This window comes from Lotus japonicus, chromosome 5, assembly GCF_012489685.1.
Source record: "Lotus japonicus ecotype B-129 chromosome 5, LjGifu_v1.2".
NCBI lineage: Eukaryota > Viridiplantae > Streptophyta > Magnoliopsida > Fabales > Fabaceae > Lotus > Lotus japonicus.
In genome coordinates this window covers 64037370-64063721 of record NC_080045.1, presented here as the reverse complement: position 1 = coordinate 64063721, position 26352 = coordinate 64037370, and the positions used below count along the sequence as shown (strand labels likewise).

Here is a 26352-nt window from a genome sequence, read left to right as displayed (position 1 = left end):
TACCCTAAGGATATATGCTAGGTAATATGATCTATTCTGTCTGCACCTGCTATTATAGTTTCATACTTTGATTTCAACAATATAGCTTTTCAGGATGTGCTTGGACTTCTCTTTCATTAATATTGGTTCATTTACAATTGCTAGGAACTCAAATCCATCAAAGATAGAGAAGTTTGTTGTTTCATGATCTCATGTGAAATCTCCTCCAACATTGATAAATTGTTGACTGGCTTGTAAAACGTTCTAAACCAATGAACTGAACTCAAATTCTGCCTCGTGAATCTGTTTCTATGTTGTTATTGTAAACCGATAACAAGGAGACTGATGTGTCTTTAGTTATTTGTGTGATACTAATTTTTCTTCTCTTCTTTTCCTCATACTTGTTTGACTGCCTTACAAAAAGTCAGGTAGCTTGTAATTTGAATCATGTTATTTGATTTGCAGGTTCTAAATTGTACTGAAAGATAATTGCTAGTGCTAATATATAAAAAATAGGGGCATTCCGAGAATCGAACTCGGGACCTCTTGCACCCAAAGCAAGAATCATACCACTAGACCAAATGCCCAAGCTGAGATGAAAGAGGATAGGTAAAATCTATGTCTTGTTTTCTATATAATATGCATATCACATGGCCTGAAGTTGTATCATGTTTTTCAGCCAAAACTATTCATGTCTCACAAGTAGCTTCTGTTACTTCTTAGGTTTTGCTAATTAACTAAACCGGTCCACTAGTCAAACTTGTCAGTTTCAGATCTAAAAACAAAAACTAAATAAAATACGATGCTTCTTGGTACTTAATAAACAATTAATAAGTCAACCTTCCAGATGTCCAAAAACTATAGAAGAAGAAGAAAAATAAAAATGATGGTATTTGTATTTACTGAACCAATTGACAAGTCTAGCTGATCAGCTTCCAGATCATCTAAAAAAGAAAAGAAGGGGCATTCCGAGAATTGAACTCGGGACCTCTCACACCCTAAGCGAGAATCATACCACTAGACCAAATGCCCTGTTATGAAAATTTTACTATTTAAACTTAATTTGGTTTAGAGAAATTATTTTAGGAAAGGTTCTAAGTCTTAACACTGCTTCTTATATTTACTTATGTCTCTTATGTTCAAAATTTAATTGCATGTCAGATATATCATAGCTGTTGTAATAATCATCTTTTGTCTTTTTAAGCTGCTAAAACTTGATATATTCTGTCTGCACCTGCTATTATAGTTTGATTACTTTTATTTCAACAGTGAAGCTTTTCGGGATGTGCTTGTACTTTTCTTTCATTCATATTAATTCATTTACAATTGCAGGGAACTGAAATCCATCAAAGATAGAGAGAAGTTTGTTGCTTCATGATCTCATTTGAAAACTTCACTAACATTGATGAAGCTGTTGACTGGCTAGTAAAACATTCTAAAGTAAAGAATGGAAGCTCAATTTCTGCCCTGTGAATCTGTTTGTATGTTGTATTGGAAACCGATACCAAGGAGGCTGACATGTCTTCTCTGTTGGTGTGGCATACTAGTTTTTATTCTCTTCTTTTTCCAATACTTTTTTTACTGGCTTACAAGTTACAACAAACCAAATAGCTTGTAATCTAAATCACGTTATTTGATTTGCAGGTTCACATCTTAGCATTCTAAATTATACTGAAAGATAATTGCTAATGCTACATGTGTAATGCTCAAACATATTTTTAAGATTGATGTTTGTGGGGCCAGGTATGTTTTTCTGCTGTGTCAATGAAAATACTCTTATAATTATAATTACATTGGTAGATATAAAAATAAAAGGGGCATTCCGAGAATTGAACTCGGGACCTCTTGCACCCAAAGCAAGAATCATACCACTAGACCAAATGCCCTGTTATGGAAACTCTATTGTGTAAAATGAGCTTGGTTTCGATAATTTATTTTAGGAAAGATTCTAAGTCATACATTACATTGCTTATTGTATTAACTTATTTTTCTTATGTTCATTAAATTTCATTACTAAATTTCGTCACAAAACTTCATTGCATGTCAGGTACCTCATAGCTGTTATTATTATGATCTTTTGTTTTGTTACCTTATGAACGGCTCCTAAGTAATTTGATCTATTCTGTAAGCACCTGCTATTATAGTGTCATACTTTAATTTCAACGAAGATAGAGAAGTTTCATGATCTCATGTAAAAACTCAGCCAACATTGAGAGTTGTTGTCTGGCTTGTAAAACATTCTAAAGCAAAGAACGGAAGCTCAAGTTCTGCCCTGCGAATCTGTTTGTATGTTGTATTGCAAACCGATACGAAGCTGGCTTACGTGCCTTCTCTTGTCGGTGTGATACTAATGTAAGTCTTCCTTTTCTTATACTTTTTTTGACTGACTTACAACAAATCCGATAGCTTATAATTTGAATCGTGTTATTTGGTATGCAGGTTCACGTCCAAGTGTTCTGAATTATACTGTAAGATAATTGCTAATGCTACATGAGTAATGTTCAACCCTTTTTCTTAAGATTGATGTTTTTAGGGCCAGGTTTGATTTTGTGCTGTGTCAATGAAAAACATTTATAATAAGAAATACATAGATAAATAAAGAAAAAATAGGGGCATTCCGAGAATCGAACTCGGGACCTCTTGCACCCAAAGCAAGAATCATACCACTAGACCAAATGCCCTAGCTGAGATGACAAAGGTTAAGTAAAATATATGTCCAGCTTTCTATTAAAATATGCATATCACATGGCCTGAAGTTGTATAGTAAGATTACATGAAAATGACTAAATTTGCTTACCTGAGAATAGCCACCTGTCAGTTGTTCCTCAACCATGCCAACAGATACAGCTGGTGTTAAGTCCATTCATGATAATGGACTGCTGGATGAAACTACCAATAGTCATACCTGTCCCCGAAGGATAGCTCAAGTGGTAAGAGCTAGGGACATAAGGGTTGGGTGGGGTGAAGGGTGAAGGGTCCCGGGTTCGAACCCGGAGGAGGGATTAATTTACTAACATTTCTAACAACTAACATTTGCCTATCAAAAAACAAACCAATAGTCATACCTTAAGCTAACATGTGTTTCTAGGGAAGTTATCAAGTTGGTAGTTGGTACACTTATCTACCAGATCTGGTTTTATATTTAAAAGTCAAACTATGACTGTCAACACATTCAGAATTAACATGTTTTTCAGCCAAAACTATTCATGTCTCACATGTAGCTTCTGGTGCTTATTGCTATTTAACTCAACCAGTCAACAAGTCAAACTTGTCAGCTTCCAGATCTTAAAAAAAAAACTAATAAAATAAAATAAAATATGATTCTCCTTGGTACTTAATAAGAAATTAACAAGTCCAGCTGATCTGCTTCTAGATCATCAAAACAAGAAAACAAGGGGCATTCCGAGAATCGAACTCGGGACCTCTCGCACCCAAAGCGAGAATCATACCACTAGACCAAATGCCCTGTTATGAAAATTGTATTGTTTAAAATGAATTTGGTTTCGAGAAATGATTTTAGGGAAGGTTCTAAGTCATAACATAGCCTCTTATATTAGCTTATGTCTCTTATGTTCACAAAATTTCATTACTGAAATGATAGCACTGACATTCAACTTTACACTTGTTTTTTTGCTGTTTATTGTTAACTTCATTTTAGAATATCTATATGGTGAAGTATCTCCAAGTATGATTATCATCATCTTTTTATGGTGGAACTCGCAGTTGTGTTGTTGGTGCAGCTGATTATCACAATTTACCTGTCACTAGAAGTGACCTCCATGACTTGTTAAGCAAACCTTCTTTAAATGGAATTCCCCTGCTGGTTCCTGGTAATAAGATTGATAACCCTGGGGCTCTGTCTGAGCAAGACCTGACAGAACAGATTATGTAGTGTGTCTAGATGTATAAGATGGTGAGATGATCCTAACCAAGCTGCGTATGAAGCTTGACTAAAGTGAAGTTCAGTTAACTATTGTTGCAACGTAGAAATTACAAAGCAGTTCATATTCCATAACTCATAGCCACTAAGTGATTCTGTCTGCTCCTGCTAATTGTAATTTGGTACCTTGATTTCTACAATTTAGCTTTTCAGAGTATACTTGTACTTTTTTTGCAAGGTAACTGAAATCCATCACTGATAGAGGGATAGAGACCAAGTTGTTGATTGGCTTGTAAAACGCTCTAAAGCAAAGACCTGAAGCTGAAATGGTGCCCTAAGAATCTGTCTGATTGATGTTTCTTCTGTTGTTGGTGTGATACTAATTTTCATCTGTTTTTGTTTTTTAATTACTTCTTTTACTGGCTTACAACAGATCAAATAGCTTGTAATTTGAACCCTTTGATTTGATATGCAGGTTAATGTTTATGTGTTGTAAAATATACTGTAAGGTAATTGCTAATGCTACATGATTAATGGGTTTGAAGCAATGATTGTGTTCAATCATTTGTTTCTGAGGCCAGGTATGTTTTTTTGCTGAGTCAATGAAAAGCACTTCTAATAATAAAAACACAGATAAGTCTATTAAAAATTGGGGCATTCCGAGAATCGAACTCGGGACCTCTCGCACCCAAAGCGAGAATCATACCACTAGACCAAATGCCCAAGCTTAGATGACAAAAGCTTATTAAAATCAATGTCCAGTGTTCTTTTAAATTATGCACATCACATGGTCTGAAGTTGTGTAGTAAGATTGTATGTAAATGACCAAATGTGCTTACCTGAGAAGAGCCACTTGTCAGTTGTTTCTCAACCATGCCAGCATATAACAGATGTTCTTATGTCCTTTCATAATAATAATGGACTGCTGGATGAGCTACTAATACTTTAAGCTAACATTTGTTTCTATGGAAGTTATCAAATATAGGGCACTTATTTATCAGAACTGATTTTGATTTTTTGTTATTTATTTAAAAATAAAACTGACTCTCAACATAAATTTCTATTAACATGTTTTTCAGCCAAAACTATCCATGTCTCACATGCAGCTTCTGGCCCATTTTGTTATTTAACTTTACTCAGAGTCTCAGACATTAAGTCAAACTTGTCAGTTTCCAGATCTACAAAAAACAAAATAAAAAATGATGCTTCTTGGTACTCAATAAGCAATTAACAAGTCAAGCTTTCAGATCATCAAAATGAGAGTAGGGGCATTCCGAGAATCGAACTCGGGACCTCTCGCACCCAAAGCGAGAATCATACCACTAGACCAAATGCCCTGCTTTGACAACTTTATTATTTCAAATGGAGTTAGTTTGGATAAATAGTTTTAGAAAAGGCTCTAAGTCATAACATTGCTTCTTATATTAACTTATGTCTCTTATGTTCACTAAATTCCATTGCTGAAATGGTAGCCCTCACATTTCTAATACTGTTTCTGACTTTTAGTATGTATGAGTTGTGTTGCATTACATTATTTTAACATGCAAATACACTTATGGGAATTAAAGAAGAAGCTACTCCACCCTATATTTCCACAATATCATAAAATTTTGACATTGTGAAGAAAGAGTTGATGGTTTTATGAGTTAGAATGTAATTCTGGCTACTCAGACACATGCCTTTGTTAACATAAATTTGAAGAATTTAGCTTTTCAGAATGTACATGTACTTTTCTTTCATTAATGTTGACTCATTTACATTTGCAGGGAACTGAAATCCATAAAAGATAGAAAAGTTTGTTGCCTCGTGATCTCATGCAAGAACTCCAGCCGATAAAGTTGTTGATAGGCTTATAAAACATTCTAAAGCAAAGACCTGAAGCTCAAGTTCTGCCCTATGAATCTGTTTGTATGTTATATTCTGAACTGGTACCAAGGTGATTGATGCGTCTTCTGTTGTTGGTGTGATACTAATTTTCTTGACTGGCTTACAACAGATCAGATAGCTTGTAATTTGGATCATGTGATTTGATATGCAGGTTCACGTTTATGTGTTGTAAATGTTACTGTAAGAATATTGCTAATGTTGCATAACATGAGTAATAGTTTTTTTTTTTGTCAAACATGAGTAATGGTTTGAATAATTGAATCAATGATTGTGTTCAATCATTTGTTTTTGGGACCAGATGTGTTTTTGTGCTGAGTCAATGAAAAACACTTATAATAATAAAAATACACAGATAAATATGTAAAAAAAATGGGGCATTCCGAGAATCGAACTCGGGACCTCTCGCACCCAAAGCGAGAATCATACCACTAGACCAAATGCCCTGCCATGAAAGTTTTGTTATCTAAAATTACATTGGCTTATGGAAATTATTTTAGGAAGGGTTCTAAGCCTTAACATTGCTTATTTTATTAATGTATTGTATATCTCATATGTTCACAAAATTTCATTACTAAAATGGTAGAACTCACATTTTTAGTATTGTTTGAGTTTTAGTATGTATAAGTTGTATTGCATTACATTATAATTCCTATAATTATTTTCCAATGTACCAAAAAAAATAATTCCTATAATTACACCCAAATACATTATGGATTTTTTAGGGAAAAAAAAAACTACTTTACCCTATATTTTCACATTATCAATTCCAGAAACTTTTTAATATTTTTGGTTATTAGATATTGATTTGTTTCTTTTAAAAGAAAAGAAGCATTTTTTCAGCTTTTATTGTACCTGGACTTACAAAGGTTAAAAATTGAATGAGACAAGTGTAGAGAAAATAAAGAGGTAGAAAAGTGAAAATAAAGAAAGAAAAGACCTAAAAATGTAAAAGTAATAATAGATAAATGTTCAGGATTCTACAAATTATGGATAGGACTTTTTTAGCATCACCCTATTGAAGGTATTATTACTCAAATATCTATAGATTAGTTTAAATTCGGACAGAATGTTAGTTGGATAGCCAACTCATCAGTGTATCTATGTTCTCTCTATATATATAAATCCTGTTCATGTCATTCAAAATTTATAATAGACAACTCAACACTGCATCATCATATTTATAGATCTCTTACTTGTCATCCGCAATTCACTGCTGTCCACAATTCTCTCTCAGTTTTTTTCAACTCCCCTTTGATTTCTTTCATCTCATTCTCACATGTTTTATAGGGGAGGGAGAAAAAAGAGAGAAACAGAAGCATAAGAGAAACTTTGGAAAAATTACATTATTGTGAAGCATAGGAAGTCATGGCTAGTTTTGCAGGAACCACACAAAAGTGCATGGCTTGTAACAAAACAGTCTACCTGGTTGACAAGCTAACCGCAGATGGCAGAATCTATCATAAAGCATGCTTCCGATGCCACCATTGCCAGAACACCCTTAAGGTATGACTATATACCAATATATGTCTGTGTTTGGGTAAACAGCTTATCAAGCGCTTATGATCCATTAGCGCGTATTGCATAACAATTCAATCATAAGTTAGTTTGAGAAGCTTGTTTAAGCATTTATTCATAAGCTAATTTGAACAACTTATGAAAATAAGCTCAAAACAGCTGATATGTAGGTCATATGATGTTTACATATAAGATAAGTTCAAATAAACTACTCCTATCATGTCCTATATTGCTTTCATCCCTCAATTCTAAAGTCCCTAAATACATGTAAGCTTATTGAAGAGTTCACTACATTACCATTCTTAAAAGTTTGTTGTACTATGTACTGATTTTGTTAAAGTTAAATTCGTTTGACTAAACTTACAAAATGAGACTGAATTAAGTCCATTTTTGTTAAAAGAACAAGTCTCTACCCACTACAATTGTTACTAAACCAATGATCCTTAAAAATATATATAAATTTGTTGTAACTCTGTTTGCAGCTCGGCAACTTTTGTTCTTTTGAGGGTGTACTCTACTGCAGACCTCACTATGATCAACTCTACAAGCGAACTGGGCGCCTTGACAAAAGCTTTGAAGGTATAATTGACTTATTAACCAGAAACAGAAATTCCAAGAGACAAAATCAATTCTGACAACATTGATCCAAACAATCATTGAGTGATTAACATTTTTGTTTTTGTTGCCTCTGCTTTCATTATCACAGGAACGCCTAAAATTCAGAAACCAGAAAGACAGATCACTGATAATGAGGTGATTTTTCTGTAGCTTTTCTTACCATGCAAATATCATGTTATGTAAACATTCTTCAATATATTACAGTATTTGAACAAAAATTTCCAAGTTTGCTGTTTAGTAGTAAATATGCTTCATTTATCATGCAAAGTTTGTCATTTCCATTGTTTCAGAATTTACTTAATCTTTGTTCAATTTTCCTCAGAATGCCAAAGTGCTAGCAAACGTGTTCTTGGGCACCAGAGACAAATGTGTTGGTTGCAATAAGACAGTTTATCCAACTGAGAGGGTAACCAGTTAATTAGCATTTTTCATTGAATGATTTATTACATCTCCTCCTAATTATTAATACTAATAATGTCATTTTTGCTATTCTATTAAAGGTTACTGTAAATAAGACTCCCTACCACAAAAGCTGCTTCAAATGTACCCGCGGCGGTTGTACTATAAGCTCATCAAATTTTGTTACCCATGATGGAAAGCTCTACTGCAAACACCATCACATTCAACTTTTCAAAGAGAAAGGAAATTACAGTCAGCTTGAGAATGAAGGTGCTGTCACAGAAATTGCTGCTTAATGTGAAGAGATGGTTGCAGTTTTATACGATGGGTGCTCCAAATTCATTATGTTGCAATGGAGTTTTTGCTTGTGAACTAAATGTTAATGAGACAGGCACAAAATGTTTTCAACAGTTAACCCAACTCTAGTGTATTTGGAGTTTTCAAGCCGAGTAATCAGTTTTTCTTTTTCTTAACTTTTCACCAAAGTAGTGTTGTCTTATGTTTTTAATATAAACATGTTTTAAAAGAATAGAAAAGAAGGTGATAGCTAGTTTAAATTTGATAGTTTTATGGCTTACTTATGTTTGAGACGTCTTGTTTTCCATCATTATTAAAAAAAGTTTTGAAAATTAAAATAAGTAAATCCAATACCCTGAATGACTTAAGTCAGGTTGATTTGCATTCAACCAAAATCAACTTCATTACTAATTTACCTCGTCCATATTTTGTAATTCATCTGAAAAACAATATACAGAAGAAAAAAAACAACTAATGAGTAAGCACATAATCTCTCGACAAGAGAGTTTCCAGCTCAAAATGAAGAACCTCTATATCCTTAACATGCGTTGTGGTATGTTACAAGTGATCACCCATTTAACTCAGAATAATGTTGTTTTCACGCCTCTCTTTGAGGTAGAAAGAGGTGGAAAAAAGAGTATCAAAAAACGTATACTTAATTTTAATTCTCGTATGTGAAAGACACTTACCTAATTTTGATCACAAGATAAAATACCTAAATTCCATATTCGAATAGAAAATGATGTGCTATCTACTGAGCATTTAGTTCATTGTGAAAAAAAATCTACTTTGCATTTGCATTATTCTTTGCTCCTCTTGCTTATTTTGTCCGAATTTTCTATATTTTGACATTGGAGAAGTTAAAAAGAGAGTGTTGTTTAAGCCGATGGTCCTTCAGTAAACTCAAAGCAATCCATTGCGTGTCAATGTTTCTTTGACTCAAATTGAATTGAAATACTTTGTAAATAAAATGATGCATAGCATACCAATAAATCATCAAAAGCACACGCCTAAATAAATGACAACCATTTACGTGTTTGCAACCATTAAACTTGTGTTCAACTTATATTTGGATTTACTTTTGTCAAAAATTATTCAATAATGGCTTCCTAGTCATTCCACCTTGATTGAAGTTCAATTCTAATCGCAACCATCCAATCTTAATAGGCTACCCAGCTATATATGACTACAGTAACTTTAGGAAATTTTATCCACATGGATTCATGGAATTCACAACCATTGAACACAATGAATGACTAGAGACAATGGATCAGTGTTGAGCAAAATTGGAACACGACTCACGTTTCAACAAAGCACACACATAAATTGTGGACGAGTCGGTGATGTTGTGTCCACTAGCACAAAATGCAATTCACAATGCGTCATCACATTAGCAAAATTCCAAATGTTCAATTCAATGGCCTAAGTAAAGGTATACATGAAGCAAAAACCTATGAATCCTGTGAATGAGGCCATATAATATATCTTTGAAAGCAATAGTTTATATTCATAAAAGTTCACGAGCAACAATGAAAAACAAAGGCAAACTAATTAAGGACAATGTTCATTCTGTTCCCAATCTCAAAATACACTTGCAAATTCAATTTGTCCAAAGCAATGTCTTCTCAGAAGCAAGCATCCAGGAGGCAGCAACAGCACAGAGCAGCCAAACTGCAAAAAAAAATTACAAATTCAATCAAATTTCAATCGATGCAGAAGAACACAATGTATTAGTCAAAAATAATAAATTCATTGTTATAAAAAAAATCATAAAAATCAATAAGTCCCCGTTTCCCCAAAAAAACTTAGGTCAGACTGAAAAATCAAAATCTACTCCTAACTAATGGTCAATTTCAATATTGTTGTCTAGAAGTACAACACCACCGACAGCAGTGACTAATTCCTAAAGTCAGGCATCAAGTCAAGGGATCAAACCTGATTAAACCGATCAAACCCCCGACTTCATGGTTAAGGAACATGAGATGACAACCACCCCGGACCCCACACAAAATAAAAAACTAACGTGCGTGATGAAGACTCCAATTCCAATCAAAACAAAACAGATAAACCAACACGCAACCGCTGACGGTGTGACACACCACCGTCGTTACTCTGACTCGCCACCCTCAATTTCAATTTTAATTTTAATTTTAATTTTAATGGTTGTGTGAGAGTAAGAGAGAGAGGATCACATACCATCCTTCCATGCAACCAGGGCCAGATGAATTCTTTTGAGGCGGCGGAGGCTGAGAGTACTGAGGAGGAGGAGGAGCGTACTGCGGAGGGTAGCCCTGTGGCGGATACCCTGCTGGAGGGTAACCTTGTTGCGGAGGGTACCCTGGCGGCGGGTAAGCGTCCTTTCCATAAGTATCCGGCGCCGGGTAACCTATTATTCAATCCAAAATCAAATCGGTCAAATTCAAGAAAATCACAACACAACAACGTAGACATGCAACAGTTTAAAAAAATAAATAAATAAACTGAATTAGACGGCGGACCTTGCGGCGGAGGAACGCCGACGGGCGGTTGCTGCTGGTTGTTGTAGTAACTCATGATCAGAGAGAGAGAGAGAGAGAATGAGAGGCGTTGTTGTTGTTGTTGCTGCTGCGTGCAGAATATATATACACACTAATATAATATAATATAATATAATATAGTATAATATGATTTCTATTTTTATTTATCTATTTATTTAATATTTATTGATACCTAGGAAGGTGTAACCGAGGAAAGCTTTTCCTTAGCATTGTTGGTTTCTTATTTTCTTTATTATTTTTTATTTTTATTTATTAGTTTTTATTTGGTGGAAACTTCTAGTGAATCGTCTGGATCATGACACGTCATTAACTGTTGCCACATCGACGGTTCTCACGCCATCAATTTGTTTTTTTCATTTTTGGTTTTCTTTTACTTTTAGAGATATAGCATATTCCGTGTCAAATGCGCGTCTCTCTTTCTTTTTTACTTTAAAATTTATATGTTTCCGCATAGCATTTATTGAGATTTGATTTCTCTAAAATAGGTCAATTGGATAAACTATTCTTTTTTTCTTCTTTTTCTGAAAACACAAGATAGGATTTATTTTTTTTAAACCAAGATAAGATCTTTATAGTGTGGGATGTTTTCTTACTGTGGGAGGTGTTATGCTTTCATTTTTGGATTTGTTTTTTCAGGCTCACATGGGAGGCCATGGATTTTATAGTAGTCATTAATTTGGAAGATTATAATATATCATTTGAATTGACAAAGGAAAAACTTCACAACTAAGAAAAATGCCTTAAATTATTTTACGTCATTACCTAAATACATTTTGTACCCTAGCAAGTCAATTGTCACATTAGGGACCATAGAGAGTCTTCAGCCTCCCCAAGAAAAAGCGAGAAGCAAAGGAGGATTTTGATCCTCTTGGGTTGTAAAAATTAAAAGCCAAAAAATACGTACTGCGAAGATAAAAAATAAATATGTTTTTTTTAAAGCAAAATAATGTTATTGATGTTATTTGGATGATGTTAGTTTGGGAGTGGAGTGTTACATTTATTTGCATTTCGCACCGGCGGAATAGTGTGGAGGATGTTCTAGCAAAGTTTGCCTCTCATACGCATGCTCCTCCGCGTGTTTGGAACAACAATGATATATATACACACCTCATTTTTTAAACACATCATTTATACCTATTTTTGTTTATATCTCTCTTATTTTATCATATCTATCACATCTCATGTTTTCTCTCTCTTACTTTTTCTTTTCTTTCTATCTCTCTCCTCATTCCACCTCTTTCACCTCAAAAAAATTAAGATGTGTAAGTAACATTATTGTGTTTGGAAGGCTCCGCCTTTGTCTGTGATCCCGCTGTTGTGTAGGGATGTCCTATGATAGTTTGTTTTTTTTTTGCGTCTTTTTGTTCCTTTTGTTACAAGAAAAAGCAAAATAATATTAACGAGGATGTAGTCAACCGATTTACAACCCTCCTCAATAGGGGTCAAAAAGTCAATAACGGCAAAAAATAACCTAACCCAAAGAAGGCAACCTCAAAGCCAAAGACACCCAAGAGGAAAAAAGAAAAACCCTCAAAGCCATCTGACAGACCCCAAATATGTTATAGAAAACCCTAAATATGTCATAGAAATTATTTTATATATAAGCAATATTTCGACATAGATTATCAGTATTGCGTTAATTTTGATGTGTGAGCATGGGCGGACCCACTAAGGGGCCAGGTGTGGCATTGGCCACACCGATTTTTATTGTTTTTTTTTTAATTTTATATGGTTAAAAAAAAAGAAAAATTATTTGTTTTCTATCACCAGTTCTCAAATACGCACGCTTCTTCTCTGTTCTCAGTCTCACTCTGCTAGAAGTGCTTCAATCCTTTGATTTTATTTTCATGTTATACATGATGGTTGAGATTTTAGGATTTACAAATGATTTAAGTGAAGCACTACAAAAGCGTGATCAAGATCTTTTGAATGCTTTATCACTTGTCCAAGCCACCAAAGAAGAATTGCAAGAAATGAGGAATGATGGATGGGAAGAACTTATATCTAAGGTTATGAAAATTTGCAATAAGCATGATATTGATGTGCCTGATTTGGATGCACCGTTTGTGCAAGGGAAGAAACCTAGACGACATGCTATCACTTCTAGTGTTTCTAATTTGCATCATTATAAGCATGATTGTTTATTTAGTGTTTTAGATTTGTAGTTGCATGAGCTCAATGCTAGATTTGATGAAGAGAATACTGAATTTTTACAATGTGTTTCATGCTTGAATCCCTCATCATCTTTTGAAGCTTTTGATGTGAAAAAATTATTGAGGATGGTTGAACTTTATCTAAATGATTTTGTTGATGTGCCGGAAGTGGTAGTGCGACATCAGCTTCAAAATTATGTTAGAAATGTTCGAAGTGATCCAAAATTTGCAAAGTTAAAAGGACTTTCAGATCTTTGTGCAAAACTTGTGGAAACAAAAAGGTGCAACACATTTGATATAGTTTATAAGCTTCTGAAGTTGGCTTTAGTCTTGCCGGTAGCTACTGCAAGTGTGGAACGTGTGTTTTCAGCCATGAAGTTTGTGAAGAGTCAGTTATGTAACAAAATGGGTGATCAATGGTTAAATGATCGTCTTGTAACTTTTATAGAAAGAGATGTTCTTGGAACAATTGACAATGATGTTATTTTAGCACATTTTCAAATAATGGTAGACGATTTTCATTGTAAACTCTTGGACTATAATGTAAACTCTTCTATTTCCATGAGAAACTTTCTCTCATGGTTTTATCTATAATATTTTTCTTTTAGTCTATGATTGCTTTTATGTTTAGCCTCACTGATATTCAAGGTCTGGATCCGCCCCTGTGTGTGAGTTTAGTCTCTTGCATGGTTGCATTGTTTAAAATAAGTTAGTTAAAGACTATATAAAAAATAAGACTAAAATACCTAAGGACGTAACTAGAAAAGAAAAAATATAAGACAAAATTTAAAGGCATATGAATTAATTAAGCAAAATTGAAATTCACTACTCTTTTTTTTTAAGTGAAAACACGAAAGAAGAACGATGTCGTCTTCAACACAATGACTAAAATTTTAAGATGAAAAATTGATGAAACTCTTCTTATAAATTAAATTGAAAGCTATTTCATATTTTAGTTAATTATTCAAACACACTAAACACACCAACCACGAAATTCAAAATATGTTTTGCACATCACATGAGTCAATTTTTAACATTTGTTGAAAATATAGTGAGTGGTTAACTGGTTATTCAAAATATGCCTTGTACTTGATTATTTATTTGCCTGCATGCACACGTACGATTACACGAATGTCTAATTGAATTCATTCAATCAGAAGATATACAAATCTCATATCAGAAGCTCATGATGAAGATTCACAGGGCTGTCTTCTAATCGCACTAAGTAATGTGATATCCCCTATGCCTAACATGAAGCAAACGACATGCCTCGTACGTAGGAGGCAGACAAAGCTAGCTTTGGAATCCTCCATAATCAGATGAAAATAGGAATCGTTGAGGGTGCTTGAATTCCATGGATATCTCCGTAATTTTATCCATGGAAACATAAATATACATGTATATATGTCAGTGTCATGACCCCCACATAAGTGTCATTTTCCATTTTATAAACTAATACTATTGGTTGTATCAAACATATATATCAGCATCATTACTTTCAAAAACAAAAACAAAAACAAAAAAACATATATATCTTTTTTTTTAGAGTAAAACACATATATATCAGCATCATTACATTTGAATTTTTTGGGTACGTCGTCTATGATGCCTCGTCTCAATCGTAAAAAAATCAAAAAAATAACCATATAAAAAATTTACCACCATTAAATTATGTATGTTTAATTAATTACAGAAATAAAATTAAGATAAATTGTTAGTTGGTGAAACTTGACATTATCAACTTTTTTTTTTAAATTTTGTTGCGGGAACTTTATTATAATTGAGATGATTTAATTTGTTCTCGCCTTTTTTATTATATTCGATTGGAGAGATATATAATATTTGGTTATAAACTAAATTTAGACCCACATTTGACTAATCAAATTAAACCCAATAGAAGAATACATAAACTTAGTTTAAATAGAATAAATTAAAATTTAACATCAGGTTGTGAAGCTCTCAAAATAAGCAATTCAAAATGTAAAAGTAGTATGTGATAGATAAACTATCATTTTTTTTTTACCTTTTACCTTTAATTTAAGAGATTATTTACTGAAATTATTTTTTAAATTTCCCATAGTTTTTTTCTGGGTTTAAGAATTCACTATTTTTTTATTAAGCTACTTAGCTTTTTATATTTAAGAGTACCATTATATATCCACAAATTTATATGTGAGACGAAACCTTGGAGGGTGGGGATGATCCTCATCTTCGTTCCCGAGTTTACTTTGAGAAGATTTTAACCCATGTCCCAACCCACATGAGGAAATTCCTCAAAATTGTGGCCTCATATTGAACAATCTCCTCCGAGAGCACCATTATTGGTTGGATTTATCATTTCTAGTTGGGGGTGGTTGAGTGGGTAAAGTGCAATAGTTGCACTGAAATTGTGGCAAACGAGGGGCGCCAACGAGCTGGGGATGACACACATATACGTCAGACACCTTATTGTATCTACGCAGCTAACGTCAATCTGACGCACGCAGTCGGTGATCATAATGAGGGGCTTCTACTTATTACAAACTCTATTACTTTGATCACATCTAAGTCGTCCCCATTAATGCTCTAAAAGTTAAGGCGTTACTGGGAGAGATTCGCGCATGCCATTTATGTTCAACACGCAGGCTTTTGGCAGAACCAACTGCGTGGCACGCGCAACGTCACATACATTCAATCTTATCTTATATCCTAGTCACAGACAACATGACACCAACAACGCAATTTTTTATTCGTTTTTTAATTATAATTTTCAGCAAGTCATTGTTGGAAATACTTTAGTTTAGTCCTAAACAAAAGGGTATTTATTTTTTCCCTTTTCCCATTTTCTATCCTCCCATTTTCACTCTACATCCAAATAAAGTAATTAATTTTTGGAACATAACTCTTGGTGTCTTTCAACACAAAATGCAATGGAACCCTTTTCTCATCTGGCTATGGCTTAGCTTTATCCAAGGGAAACAAATTGCCAAGCCTTAGATTAATTATTAAGGAACTACAACTACAACCTCTTGCTAAAGATTTTGAAAATTCAGACAACATGCAAAGGTGGTGAACCATTGAAGTCAGTATCAATTTTCCATGTTTGGTATTCCAACATTTGACTCTTTTGGGTATAGTTGTTCAAATCAGCAAACAACACAAAACACACAAAAGGTATGCACAAAGCCAAAACAAGTAGTAGTAATTGTAAGCTAAGCTACCATTGCCAACCACAACAAACCAATTAAGAAGTCTCATAATTAACTCTCATAATTAACTCTCATAATTAACTGCAGCCAATAAAAATGACACTGCTTCCTCTGTTGAAAAGTCCATTTGTGAAAGCATTGCAAGCACACATTGCCATTTCCTAGAGTCACAACGTCGCTGCCAACCCCTTCTCACTCTCACTCTTATCCTTTCTCTCTCTGCATTTAGTATCAGACAAAGTACACACCCTTTTCCTTATTCTCTGCGTTATAAGAAACACTAAAACAGAGAAAACAGAGACACACACAGACACAAAGACACAGAGAGAGAATGGCAGGAGGAGGAGGAGGAAAGGCTGATGAATTCGAACCTCATCCTGTGAAGGATCAACTTCCAGGTGTTGATTACTGTGTTAGCAGCTCTCCCTCTTGGCGTAAGTGATAATTAACCTCTTTTTTCTCTCTGGCTTTTTTTAGCTCATGCCCATTTCTTGTTGAGGCTAAGATTTTCACCTTTGGTTGAATTATTTGATTTTCAGCTGAAGGGATTCTCCTTGGGTTTCAGAACTATCTGGTTATGCTTGGGACCATCGTCATTGTTTCAACCATTCTTGTCCCTTTGATGGGTGGTGGCAATGTAATGAAATTTGATGACTTCTATTTTTCCTGAACAATTTCATGTGTTTTTTTGTTTTGTTTGCTCATTCTGTTTGAACCCCATTTCTTGTTATTTTTGGAAATCTTAGGTGGAGAAGGCTGAAATGATACAGACTCTGCTGTTTGTTGCTGGCATAAACACACTGCTGCAAACATGGTTTGGAACAAGGCTTCCAGTGGTTGTGGGGGCATCCTATGCTTTCATCATTCCTGCTGTTTCCATTGCTTCATCTAGCAGGATGAGTGTATTTCCTGATCCACATCAGGTTAGTGTGTTCAGGGTTTTACGCTGCGGCCGCAATTGCGGTTGTAGGCCGCAATTTGAAACCATGAGTGTATACATGTTGTTGTGCAATAATTGATGAATATTTTAGAAATGCTGAGCTCTTTTCATGAGAAAAAGAGGAAGGAGCAAGAGTTTACTTGGAAATGGGGAAATGTGTTGGTGCATGTCACTGATTTCAATTGATTTTGAATTTATCAGAGATTTAAACGATCCATGAGAGCAATACAAGGGGCACTTATTATAGCATCGTTATTTCAAATCATCATTGGCTTTTTTGGATTCTGGAGGATATTTGCCAGGTAGGATATGGACATGATACTTGAGAATGTCTATTTATGGTTACTGTGTTTTTTTCTTCTTTGGAAGTAGAAGAACTCAGTTTTATTGACTTTTGATATGGCAGGTTTCTCAGCCCTCTCAGTGCTGTTCCCCTTGTCACCCTTACTGGCCTAGGACTCTTTGCAATAGGGTTTCCAAGAGTACATACATTGGTGCTTAATCTGTTTCATCTGTATTATCAATTATTTAACAAACATAAACTTTGGTTTTCCTTTGGTTCTTGTAGTTGGCAGATTGTGTTGAAATTGGTCTTCCTGCATTGGTTATTCTGGTTATTCTGTCCCAGGTATGTATTATTCCCTCTCTCACCCAATTCAATTGCGTGCATGTTTGGAAACTTTTCTTTAATTGATTCTGAAGCCATAATCAGTTCTAAAAAGGAGTTTTTGTGAGTAGTTTATGGGTTCCATAATTGATTCTGATGAAAATGAGTATCATCCACACATGTTATTCGTTCTTTTGAAATATTTGTATAGCAACAATATAATAAGGTGAAAAGTTCAAGCTCTAATTTTTTGTTACATTATCCAAATTCCTGTTGGATGAAGAGCACACAATTTTGTTACATTATCCACAAATGCTATTCGCTATTAGAAGATTCATCACATAGGCAATGTGGGACTTGGAACTTTTGAAATACACATAATTTTCCAACAATTCCTGCCTAGTAGGTTGCTTAGATATATGCAGTACCTGCTTCTGTCTAACATTTCTTTCTGCATAATTTCATTTGACTTGGCTGACTCTAAAATAAAATTTAAGAAGAAAGGTCGTGAAAGTGGTAGTGTAACTTTGTAACAAGTGATTGCGCTTATTGTATGTGCATTTTATTGATCAAAATAGCTCAACATTTAAAATTGATCTTTCTACTTTTGTCAAATCAATTTCCTTGCAGTATATTCCCCAGAAGTTGAAATCAAAAGGGGTTGATCGATTTGCGCTACTAGTCTCAATTGGAATTGTATGGGCTTTTGCTGAGATTTTGACTGCAGCTGGAGCATATAATAAAAGATCCCCGACAACTCAATTCAGTTGTCGTACCGATCGATCCGGATTAATCAGTGCTGCTCCATGGTCAGTCCTATGTAGCTAGTTTTTGTTTACAAGACTCATATAATGTTTCAAAGCCATGTATTATAGATGATATCCAGGTCTCCAAAGCATCAAAGTAGGCAGAGATAGGTTCTGGACAAGAGATATAATATCATAATATCCTTTGTTTATTACTGTATACAAAAGAGCTGAATATGTTCTGTACATCTCTTACTCCATTAATGACAATTTCATTTGTGCTGATGGTCATGTAAAGCTTTATTTTCTGATTAGATTTATCTCCATTTGTGCAGGATAAGAGTTCCATATCCATTTCAATGGGGAAGGCCTTCTTTCGATGCTGGTGATACTTTTGCAATGGTTGCTGCTTCGCTTGTTGCAATTATAGAGGTTCACTTTAATCCTTCTTTCTTTCTTTCGTTTTTTGTTTAATATAGACCAACTTGTGTGGGATGATTGTTATATTTTTGGATCGAATGATGACATTACTAATGCTAGCATTAGTAACTAGACTAGAATATGTACCATTATCTGTATGACTTCGTGAGCTAGACATTTTGACTTGTCAAAATTCTCTGCGAACTACCTTTGTTCTTTTTTATATTCTCTTCTTGTGATTTTGATAATTACTAATTAGAAGGAACATGATTAAATTTATTTCTATTTGGATACACTTTGATATAAGTTTTGTCCTTTTCATTCTCTGAGGACAGTCAACTGGGACATTCATTGCAACATCAAGACTTAGCAGTGCAACCCCAATTCCTCCCTCTGTCCTTAGCCGCGGTGTTGGCTGGCTGGTATTATGTGATTACTTGACATTACATCTGTATATGCATTTACTTCTTGGACATTAGAATTAAATGTTAAAGTGTGATGATTTCAGGGTGTGAGTACTCTTGTAGATGGCTTTTTTGGCGCAGCAACTGGATCTACTGCATCAGTGTACAATATTATAACAATAATATTACTATATTAAAATTTATCCTTTACTATTAAAAATTTAATGAAGACATTATCTAATTTACTTTTCTTTCATTTCCTTGGCATTAAGTGAAAATGCAGGACTACTGGGTTTAACGCGAGTTGGAAGTCGGAGAGTCATTGAAATATCAGCAGGATTCATGCTTTTCTTCTCTATATTAGGTGTTGCATCAGCTTCTGCTAATTTCTAAACATTCTGATCAATTGGTGAAAGCTACACATTGGTCATACTTATATGTTTGTAGTGTACAATTTGCTCATACTTATGTGTCATTTTGTTTGCCTACTACTTTTTGCTAACAGCATCCAGGTTTGTGTTTCACTGTCAGGTAAATTTGGAGCTGTTCTTGCCTCAATACCATTGCCAATTATAGCAGCTCTTTACTGTGTTCTCTTCGCCTATGTGGGTATGTATGGTTTATCTGTTTAATTGTCAGATACTTTGAAAATTATTTCATATCAATCAGGATTAGGGATCAGGTATTATAATATTACTATCTTTATGTGCATTCATAGGTGACAACTCAAAAGTTAGTCATCTAGAAATCAAAAACAAATGAGTGATTGCAATAGAACTTAGCATGTAAAATGTATTTCTGTTTAAGTCGTGCTAGCTTAAAGCATGTCTGGAAATTCTTCTACAATTGATTCCAAAGTAAAATCAATTCGGGGGAGAAGCTTGTAGCTTCTGGGTGCCAGAATTGATTATAAGAAATCCGAACATGCTATTAATGTATTGATCCTTCTCATTCTGATCTGATTGTAATGTTTCTTCTGTGATGAGCAGCTTCAGCTGGCCTTGGTTATCTTCAGTTCTGCAATCTAAATAGCTACAGATCAATGTTCATCATTGGCTTTTCTCTCTTCCTGGGCCTATCAGTTCCGCAATATTTCAATGAACAACTGTTGCTATCCGGACATGGCCCTGTTCATACCGGCTCTATTGCGGTAAGTGTAAATCTTGCCTGAAATTCTTTATTTTGCTTGAGCCATATTTGATTCTTACTGGTTCATTGTAAAATCTCATTATACAGTTCAACAACATAGTGCAAGTGATTTTCTCATCCCCAGCAACTGTGGCAATTATAGTTGCTTACTTGCTGGATGTCACTCTGAGTCGCGGGCACAGCTCAACTCGCCGAGACAGTGGGAGACACTGGTGGGAAAAATTCAGGAACTTCGATCAGGATCACAGAAATGAAGAGTTCTATTCACTGCCTATGAACCTAAACAGATATTTCCCTTCATTATGAGTGCACTTCCATTTCAAAAAACAAGAGGAAATATGGCATTCTCTTGACAATTTTATTGTCTTATATAAATATATACTTACTCAAATAGGCTCTAAAAACATTCCAGCAAAATGAATGGTAAATTATAAGAATACTGAAAGTGACTAGCATGTAAGTTCTTGTCTTGCATATCAAAGGCACTACTTGAAGTAGAATATCCTCTTCATTAGCAATCTGCATGGGACAACATAATGAATCAACTTATTTACCCTCTACAACTAAAGTCTAGTAGGCTTGAAGCCTCGAATTGAATTTGGGCCCATATTGGCATACTTTTGATAAAGTCTTACATTGAGTAGAGATGTGGTCAAAAGTGTCCTTATAAAGGTAGAACAACTCTCACATTTGAGCTAGGTTTTTGCAAAGAGTTAAGCCTAACCAAAATTCTAAGATAGTATTAGAGTCTATCCTACACGTGAATACAACTTATATATGAGTCACCTACATATGTTTATTCTTGCAGATTTTACGACTTTATGCTATATATGTCATGCATTGACAATGCATGAGGAGTATGTTGAGAAAGTCTAACATTGTTAGAAATATGATTAAAATAGTCCTCATAAGTTATGAGCAACGCGCACTCTGAGTTGGTTTTTTAGGTAAAGTTAGACGTAACCAAAATTTAAGCACATACACATCGGCATTCTCGTCTCCTGTGTTCACTTGATACCACAATAATTCATAAAAATAATTTGCATTTTTTCTTTCGGGTAGAGAATGGAATGTGGAAAAAAAAATGGTCAATAAGGAATGTGCGCATTTTTTAAAACTAGCATTTAAAAAAAAAAAACTAGCTAGGAATGTGCAAATTGATTATGCATGAATTGGACTTGAAATATATGGCCTTCTGGCAGAGGGCTTATTCAGGCATGGCCCATAATTTTCTTTGGATGTGAGTTAAAAAGGAGAAGAAAAAAAAATGAGAGAAAAAAAGTTTTAGATAATTATGCTTCATTATCTTGTCACATCATAAATCAATTAAAATTAAAAAATTAAAAGAAATAAGATTGGGTTTTGGGAGATGTAATTAGATCATTAGATGCATGTGTTAGAAATATTCACAATTTAGTATATACTAATTAACTTTTAATTAAATTTAAGAGTTTTCATATAATCCAACATGTTAAAATTTACAAATAAGTCAATAAATATATTTTGTCTTTGACCAGGATATTCTCACATCAGGTAATTCTTGTGGGAATTCTACAATTGTGGTCCCCACTATATGAAACCCTTTTACAACCGCTTTTCACGTGTCATCCAAATAGACTTAATTTGTCCTTTTTCTAAAGGAAAATGCTAAAGTGCACGAGATTTAGAAGCACGACCAGGCACGAGTATTTTTTATTTCAAAAAAATCAATTTCAAAATAAAAATAAAACATTGATTTGGTGCTACATATCGCTAGAAACTCCATGTTTTCTGCTACATCTACAATCTGCCTTCTGCACTGCGGCATCTCCATGTTTCCTGTGGATGTGCGAGCAAGCACTTGTCTCCGTCGTGCGTGGCAAACCTCACGTCCCTCTGCGTCAGTGCGTCCGACATCAATTCCGCCAAACCCTCTGGCGCACCGCCATTAATCATCTTCCAAGGTTCTGAAAAATAACAGAGCAAGCCTTGGAGAAGCCACCATATGCGCTACAGGCATGGTAGCTGGGGAGGTTGCGACGCAAGCCTCCAGATCTGTAAGGGAAGGTGTATGCGGCGGTGTTTTCCGGCTTTGCGGTAAGAAAGTGGAGAGAAGGAGGGTGACGTAGAGGAAGAACCCATATAGATCCACTGCATAATTGAGTTCCATTCTTCATTCATTCAACAAATGATTTCAGAAGTTGTAACTGTAAGTAGAAGAATTGAAATCTCACTCGATCGATTGAGGAATATTCGAAGGCACGGTGGTGTCGGGGTACCTGTGCCTGTGTCACTCAGTTGGGCGTGAAGCAGACATGTTGGTGATGGACCTGTGTGGTGAGGTGAGAGGAGATGATGGGTGGGGTTATTTCTGGAATAATATAATAATGAGGGGGATATTTTTGGAGTTGCACATCGACCTAAGGAAATATATCACTGTCGTCGCTCTCGTGCCTTATATTGCTCGTACCATATAGCACCACTCTTTTCTAAATCTTTTTCATGTGTCAAATTTTCATCATCTAATTTTTACTAATCCAAACAAAGCATAAGTTGGCGAGTATATCAAGTAACCGCCGTCACGCGCGTGCGAATCATTCTCCCGTATCGTGCGTATAGTTGTAAAAAAAACAATGATACGATCGAGGAAACATGAGTTAATATGCCAACACTTGCAATAAAACCGAAGAACAAATCTTAAATATATACGTTAAATGTTCCTACTTTTTTCAATGTATTAATTTTGTATTAAATTGCACCGACTCATGTATTTATACTTCTAATTAAAATTATTTCATTACTAATACATTAATATTAAATTTCTTTTACAATTTTAATATACTTTCATCACTCACTCTTCCATCTCATTTCATACAATTTTTTTTATTACATCAATCATCATTATCTCACTACTGATTGTGAATAGAAAGATGTGAACACATAATTTTATATAACTATGGAATAATTGTAACTATACAAAATAATTAATTATTCAACTATTATTGCATTTAAAACAGAATTTCAGTAATTAACATTAATTCCTTCATCATATGAGAAAATGTAGCTAGCTGGCTCTAGCAAACATCTTGAAAAGGTGAGATGGATGAGAGCAAGGTTAATTAAAGATGATAAGCAAACAGTAACTACAATTTGGGAAGAAAAGTAAATGATTTGGAACAATAAAACAAAGCAGTGAAGAGTAGAGACAAGGAAAAAAAATCAGCACCTCATATGTCACTCACTCACTCACTGCCATTGAACCAACCATTAATATACATACATTACCCCCAATCACCCGTTGTTGACAACTCCTCGTTTCTGCAACACAAAACACACCACCACTACCACTGTGTCTGTGTATCGTGTGTCTCTACTCACTCACTCTGCAGCAACCAATTCCACACGCGCAGAGCAAACAGACAAAACAGAAACCTTCACACACACATAGAGAAAGCAAAAGCAACCACTATAAATCAATGACCCATCACACAACCCACACTCCCTTACCATGACGGAACCGCCGCCGTCACCACCACCCTCAATGTACCCCTCGCCAGACCACTCCTCCGCCACCAGCATGTTCTGGGGTGAATGGAGGAGCATCATCAACCGCCCATCTCCGCCACCTCTTCCGCCGATTCCCGACGAGGAAACAATCGCCGAACTCATCGCCGCAGAGACCCGCCACATGCCGAGAAGCGATTACTTCCAGCGATGCTGCAACAACTCCGTCGATATCAACAAACGCTTGGACGCCATCACGTGGATCTTGAAGGTAACAACGCAATCGATTCTAGAATCAATGTTTCTCTGTTTGGTCTGACAGGGGCAAAATCGGTAAATGCAGGTTCACGCTTTCTACGAGTTTCGGCCAGTGACGGCGATTCTCTCTGTCAACTACCTTGACCGTTTTCTCTCACGCGCTTCTCTTCCGGTATCGTTTTCTCTGTTTTTCGTTTTCCCCTGTTTTTTCAAAGTCAGAGATTCATGTTTTTTTTTGTTTGGCAGCGATCGAGTTATGGGTGGGTGTTTCAGCTGCTATCAGTGGCGTGTTTATCTCTTGCGGCGAAAATGGAGGAGCCTCGAGTTCCGTTGTTGATGGACTTGCAATTGTTCGAACCCAGATTCGTTTTCGAACCCAAAACGATTCAGAAAATGGAGGTTTGGATCATGGCTGAACTCAACTGGAGACTCCGTTCTGTTACCCCATTCGATTATCTCGATTATTTCATCGCCAAGCTTCCTTCCTCTTCCTCCTCCTCCTCCTCCGATTCTATCAACCGGTTCGTCTCCACCGCCTCCGATCTCATTATCAGCACCACCCGTGGTAATTAACATTATCAGTTTATCTATCACTCCCCTGATTTTGATTTTGTTTTCCTGGAATGAAGCATTAATCTGATGTTGATTGTTTGTGGCATGCATTTCATCAGTGGTGGAATTCGCGAGGTTCGCACCGTCCACCGTGGCTGCCGCCGCCGTGCTCTGCTCAGCTGGTTACCGCCGTGATGCTGTTTCCGAGTCGCTGCTGTGTTTTCACGACAGAGTAAACCAAGTACTACTACACTATACAATGCTACTGCATTTATTTTATTTTAATTTCATTATTCTTTTGGGGTTAATTCAGAATATAAAATTATATAAGGACCAAAAATGAATATAAAATTAGATATTTTATCTCAGTTGGTTAATTATCTATAAATTAATGAAAATAATTGGAAGATTTTGGAACATGGATTGTGTGTTGTGTTTTGGATTTGTTTTTTCATTTTTTAATTAATTATTGGAATTGGAATTGGAATTGGAATGAATGGATGAATGAATCTTTGTTGTTTGGGAACAGGAAATGGTGAGATGCTGTCACCAACTAATGGAGGAGTACATGGTGGACACGTGTCTCGAATCTAGGTACAAAGTGAGGAGACCAGAGCCGGCGCCGCCGTCTAGCCCAATCGGCGTCCTGGACGCCGCTACATGCGCCAGCTGCGACACTCGTTCCGAGACAAACTGCGGTGGTGGTGAGTCGAGTGAGGAGCCGGAACCTTTGCTCCCGATGTACCCGACGATGGTAGATAAGCAAGGAAGTCCCCCAAGTTCCGTCCCAGTCAGTACCATCATACCATAATTATTATACTCTTATATTATATTCGTATAATTAATGAGTCTCCTTTTCTTTTGTCAAGAGGGAAGAGGTTACTTGCTTTTTGGATTCTATATTTTTATTTATATCTTTGATTATCAGACCCAGGTCAAGATTTTGGTACAGTCTTTCGTTCACATAAAGGCAAACTCTATTTTATTTTTATTTTTGCTCAAATTGCTTATTTGTTGTGTCTTGTGTAATGTGTTGGGTCTTGGGCATAATGTAATTATGCAAGCACCAAGTCTAGTAGACCGTAGGTAGGTTCTTGAGTATTTAGTTTACAATTTGATTCTTGAATGAATAATCTCATTATTATCGGCTGTGAGTGTTAGCAAAAATGTAATTATGCAAGCATTGGGCTTTGAGAGGACGTGTGAAAATGAAAGGTGGTGAGGTGGTATTGGGCCGGGGTGATAGTGAATGGGCCAGCGGGGTTAAGCCACGTATGGAAGAGTGTGACGTGGGAATGACGATTGAGTGCCACGTAGTGAACATGAAAAGAGAGATTTTG

The 26352-nt window shown here is 35.4% G+C and overlaps 5 protein-coding genes, 1 long non-coding RNA gene and 8 other non-coding genes across 17 annotated transcripts in view; 5 read left to right on the top strand and 9 right to left on the bottom strand.

Moving 5' to 3' along the window:
• The window catches only part of LOC130716809 (uncharacterized), a 9715-nt gene extending 3675 nt beyond the window's left edge, over nt 1-6040 (top strand). The window contains exons 3-9 of one of the 4 annotated variants that reach the window (XR_009012177.1): nt 445-588; nt 1312-1512; nt 1624-1722; nt 2027-2331; nt 2419-4230; nt 4335-4440; nt 5626-6040. This is a non-coding gene — a long non-coding RNA (uncharacterized LOC130716809). Of the gene's footprint in view, nt 1-444; nt 589-1311; nt 1513-1623; nt 2332-2418; nt 4231-4334; nt 4441-5625 lie in introns of all 4 variants that reach the window. The other 3 variants (XR_009012178.1, XR_009012176.1, XR_009012175.1) reach the window with 3 other exon arrangements.
• On the bottom strand, nt 495-566 carry TRNAP-UGG (transfer RNA proline (anticodon UGG)). Its single transcript has one exon. It is a non-coding gene; the product is annotated as a tRNA-Pro (tRNA).
• On the bottom strand, nt 940-1011 carry TRNAP-AGG (transfer RNA proline (anticodon AGG)). The gene has a single exon. It is a non-coding gene; the product is annotated as a tRNA-Pro (tRNA).
• TRNAP-UGG (transfer RNA proline (anticodon UGG)) lies at nt 1794-1865 on the bottom strand. Its single transcript has one exon. It is a non-coding gene; the product is annotated as a tRNA-Pro (tRNA).
• On the bottom strand, nt 2589-2660 carry TRNAP-UGG (transfer RNA proline (anticodon UGG)). The gene has a single exon. It is a non-coding gene; the product is annotated as a tRNA-Pro (tRNA).
• On the bottom strand, nt 3374-3445 carry TRNAP-UGG (transfer RNA proline (anticodon UGG)). The gene has a single exon. It is a non-coding gene; the product is annotated as a tRNA-Pro (tRNA).
• Nucleotides 4511-4582, bottom strand: TRNAP-UGG (transfer RNA proline (anticodon UGG)). The gene has a single exon. It is a non-coding gene; the product is annotated as a tRNA-Pro (tRNA).
• Nucleotides 5125-5196, bottom strand: TRNAP-UGG (transfer RNA proline (anticodon UGG)). Its single transcript has one exon. It is a non-coding gene; the product is annotated as a tRNA-Pro (tRNA).
• Nucleotides 6041-6117: 77 nt separating the features above from the next.
• TRNAP-UGG (transfer RNA proline (anticodon UGG)) lies at nt 6118-6189 on the bottom strand. Its single transcript has one exon. It is a non-coding gene; the product is annotated as a tRNA-Pro (tRNA).
• A 450-nt stretch (nt 6190-6639) lies between these two features.
• LOC130720465 (LIM domain-containing protein WLIM1-like) lies at nt 6640-9108 on the top strand. The gene is made up of 5 exons (XM_057571112.1): nt 6640-7249; nt 7744-7840; nt 7968-8014; nt 8202-8285; nt 8380-9108. Exons 1-5 carry the CDS (start codon nt 7112-7114, stop codon nt 8572-8574), a joined length of 561 nt encoding a protein of 186 aa, XP_057427095.1. The 5' UTR covers nt 6640-7111; the 3' UTR covers nt 8575-9108.
• A 949-nt stretch (nt 9109-10057) lies between these two features.
• LOC130720466 (cysteine-rich and transmembrane domain-containing protein WIH2-like) lies at nt 10058-11226 on the bottom strand. Its single transcript, XM_057571114.1, has 3 exons — nt 11074-11226; nt 10772-10961; nt 10058-10246 (listed from the first exon to the last, which is right to left on the bottom strand). Exons 1-3 carry the CDS (start codon nt 11126-11128, stop codon nt 10201-10203), a joined length of 291 nt encoding a protein of 96 aa, XP_057427097.1. The 5' UTR covers nt 11129-11226; the 3' UTR covers nt 10058-10200.
• Nucleotides 11227-12971: 1745 nt separating this feature from the next.
• On the top strand, nt 12972-13859 carry LOC130719980 (uncharacterized). The gene is made up of 2 exons (XM_057570566.1): nt 12972-13220; nt 13278-13859. Exons 1-2 carry the CDS (start codon nt 12972-12974, stop codon nt 13857-13859), a joined length of 831 nt encoding a protein of 276 aa, XP_057426549.1.
• Nucleotides 13860-16561: 2702 nt separating this feature from the next.
• On the top strand, nt 16562-21110 carry LOC130721092 (nucleobase-ascorbate transporter 4). The gene is made up of 14 exons (XM_057571824.1): nt 16562-16887; nt 16993-17090; nt 17200-17376; nt 17595-17695; nt 17800-17875; nt 17962-18021; nt 18631-18809; nt 19082-19178; nt 19502-19588; nt 19675-19733; nt 19843-19934; nt 20102-20179; nt 20560-20720; nt 20807-21110. The coding sequence occupies exons 1-14, from the start codon at nt 16785-16787 to the stop codon at nt 21023-21025; spliced, it is 1587 nt and encodes a 528-aa protein (XP_057427807.1). The 5' UTR covers nt 16562-16784; the 3' UTR covers nt 21026-21110.
• A 2814-nt stretch (nt 21111-23924) lies between these two features.
• LOC130721434 (cyclin-D4-1-like) lies at nt 23925-26001 on the top strand. The gene is made up of 5 exons (XM_057572234.1): nt 23925-24473; nt 24546-24632; nt 24707-25025; nt 25132-25253; nt 25542-26001. The coding sequence occupies exons 1-5, from the start codon at nt 24207-24209 to the stop codon at nt 25821-25823; spliced, it is 1077 nt and encodes a 358-aa protein (XP_057428217.1). The 5' UTR covers nt 23925-24206; the 3' UTR covers nt 25824-26001.
• Nucleotides 26002-26352: the final 351 nt, after the last annotated feature.

Coding starts and splice junctions, on each gene's coding strand:
- LOC130720465 (XM_057571112.1), top strand. CDS start 7,112: ATGGCTAGTTTTGCAGGAACCACACAAAAGTGCATGGCTTGTAACAAA. Junction 7,250..7,743: donor ATTGCCAGAACACCCTTAAG/GTATGACTATAT, acceptor CTCTGTTTGCAG/CTCGGCAACTTTTGTTCTTT. Junction 8,015..8,201: donor GACAGATCACTGATAATGAG/GTGATTTTTCTG, acceptor AATTTTCCTCAG/AATGCCAAAGTGCTAGCAAA.
- LOC130720466 (XM_057571114.1), bottom strand. CDS start 11,128: ATGAGTTACTACAACAACCAGCAGCAACCGCCCGTCGGCGTTCCTCCG. Junction 10,962..11,073: donor CGGCGTTCCTCCGCCGCAAG/GTCCGCCGTCTA, acceptor ATTGAATAATAG/GTTACCCGGCGCCGGATACT. Junction 10,247..10,771: donor CCTGGTTGCATGGAAGGATG/GTATGTGATCCT, acceptor TTTTTTTTGCAG/TTTGGCTGCTCTGTGCTGTT.
- LOC130719980 (XM_057570566.1), top strand. CDS start 12,972: ATGGTTGAGATTTTAGGATTTACAAATGATTTAAGTGAAGCACTACAA. Junction 13,221..13,277: donor GACATGCTATCACTTCTAGT/GTTTCTAATTTG, acceptor TTAGATTTGTAG/TTGCATGAGCTCAATGCTAG.
- LOC130721092 (XM_057571824.1), top strand. CDS start 16,785: ATGGCAGGAGGAGGAGGAGGAAAGGCTGATGAATTCGAACCTCATCCT. Junction 16,888..16,992: donor TAGCAGCTCTCCCTCTTGGC/GTAAGTGATAAT, acceptor TTTGATTTTCAG/CTGAAGGGATTCTCCTTGGG. Junction 20,180..20,559: donor TGTTCTCTTCGCCTATGTGG/GTATGTATGGTT, acceptor TGTGATGAGCAG/CTTCAGCTGGCCTTGGTTAT.
- LOC130721434 (XM_057572234.1), top strand. CDS start 24,207: ATGACGGAACCGCCGCCGTCACCACCACCCTCAATGTACCCCTCGCCA. Junction 24,474..24,545: donor CCATCACGTGGATCTTGAAG/GTAACAACGCAA, acceptor CGGTAAATGCAG/GTTCACGCTTTCTACGAGTT. Junction 25,254..25,541: donor TTCACGACAGAGTAAACCAA/GTACTACTACAC, acceptor GTTTGGGAACAG/GAAATGGTGAGATGCTGTCA.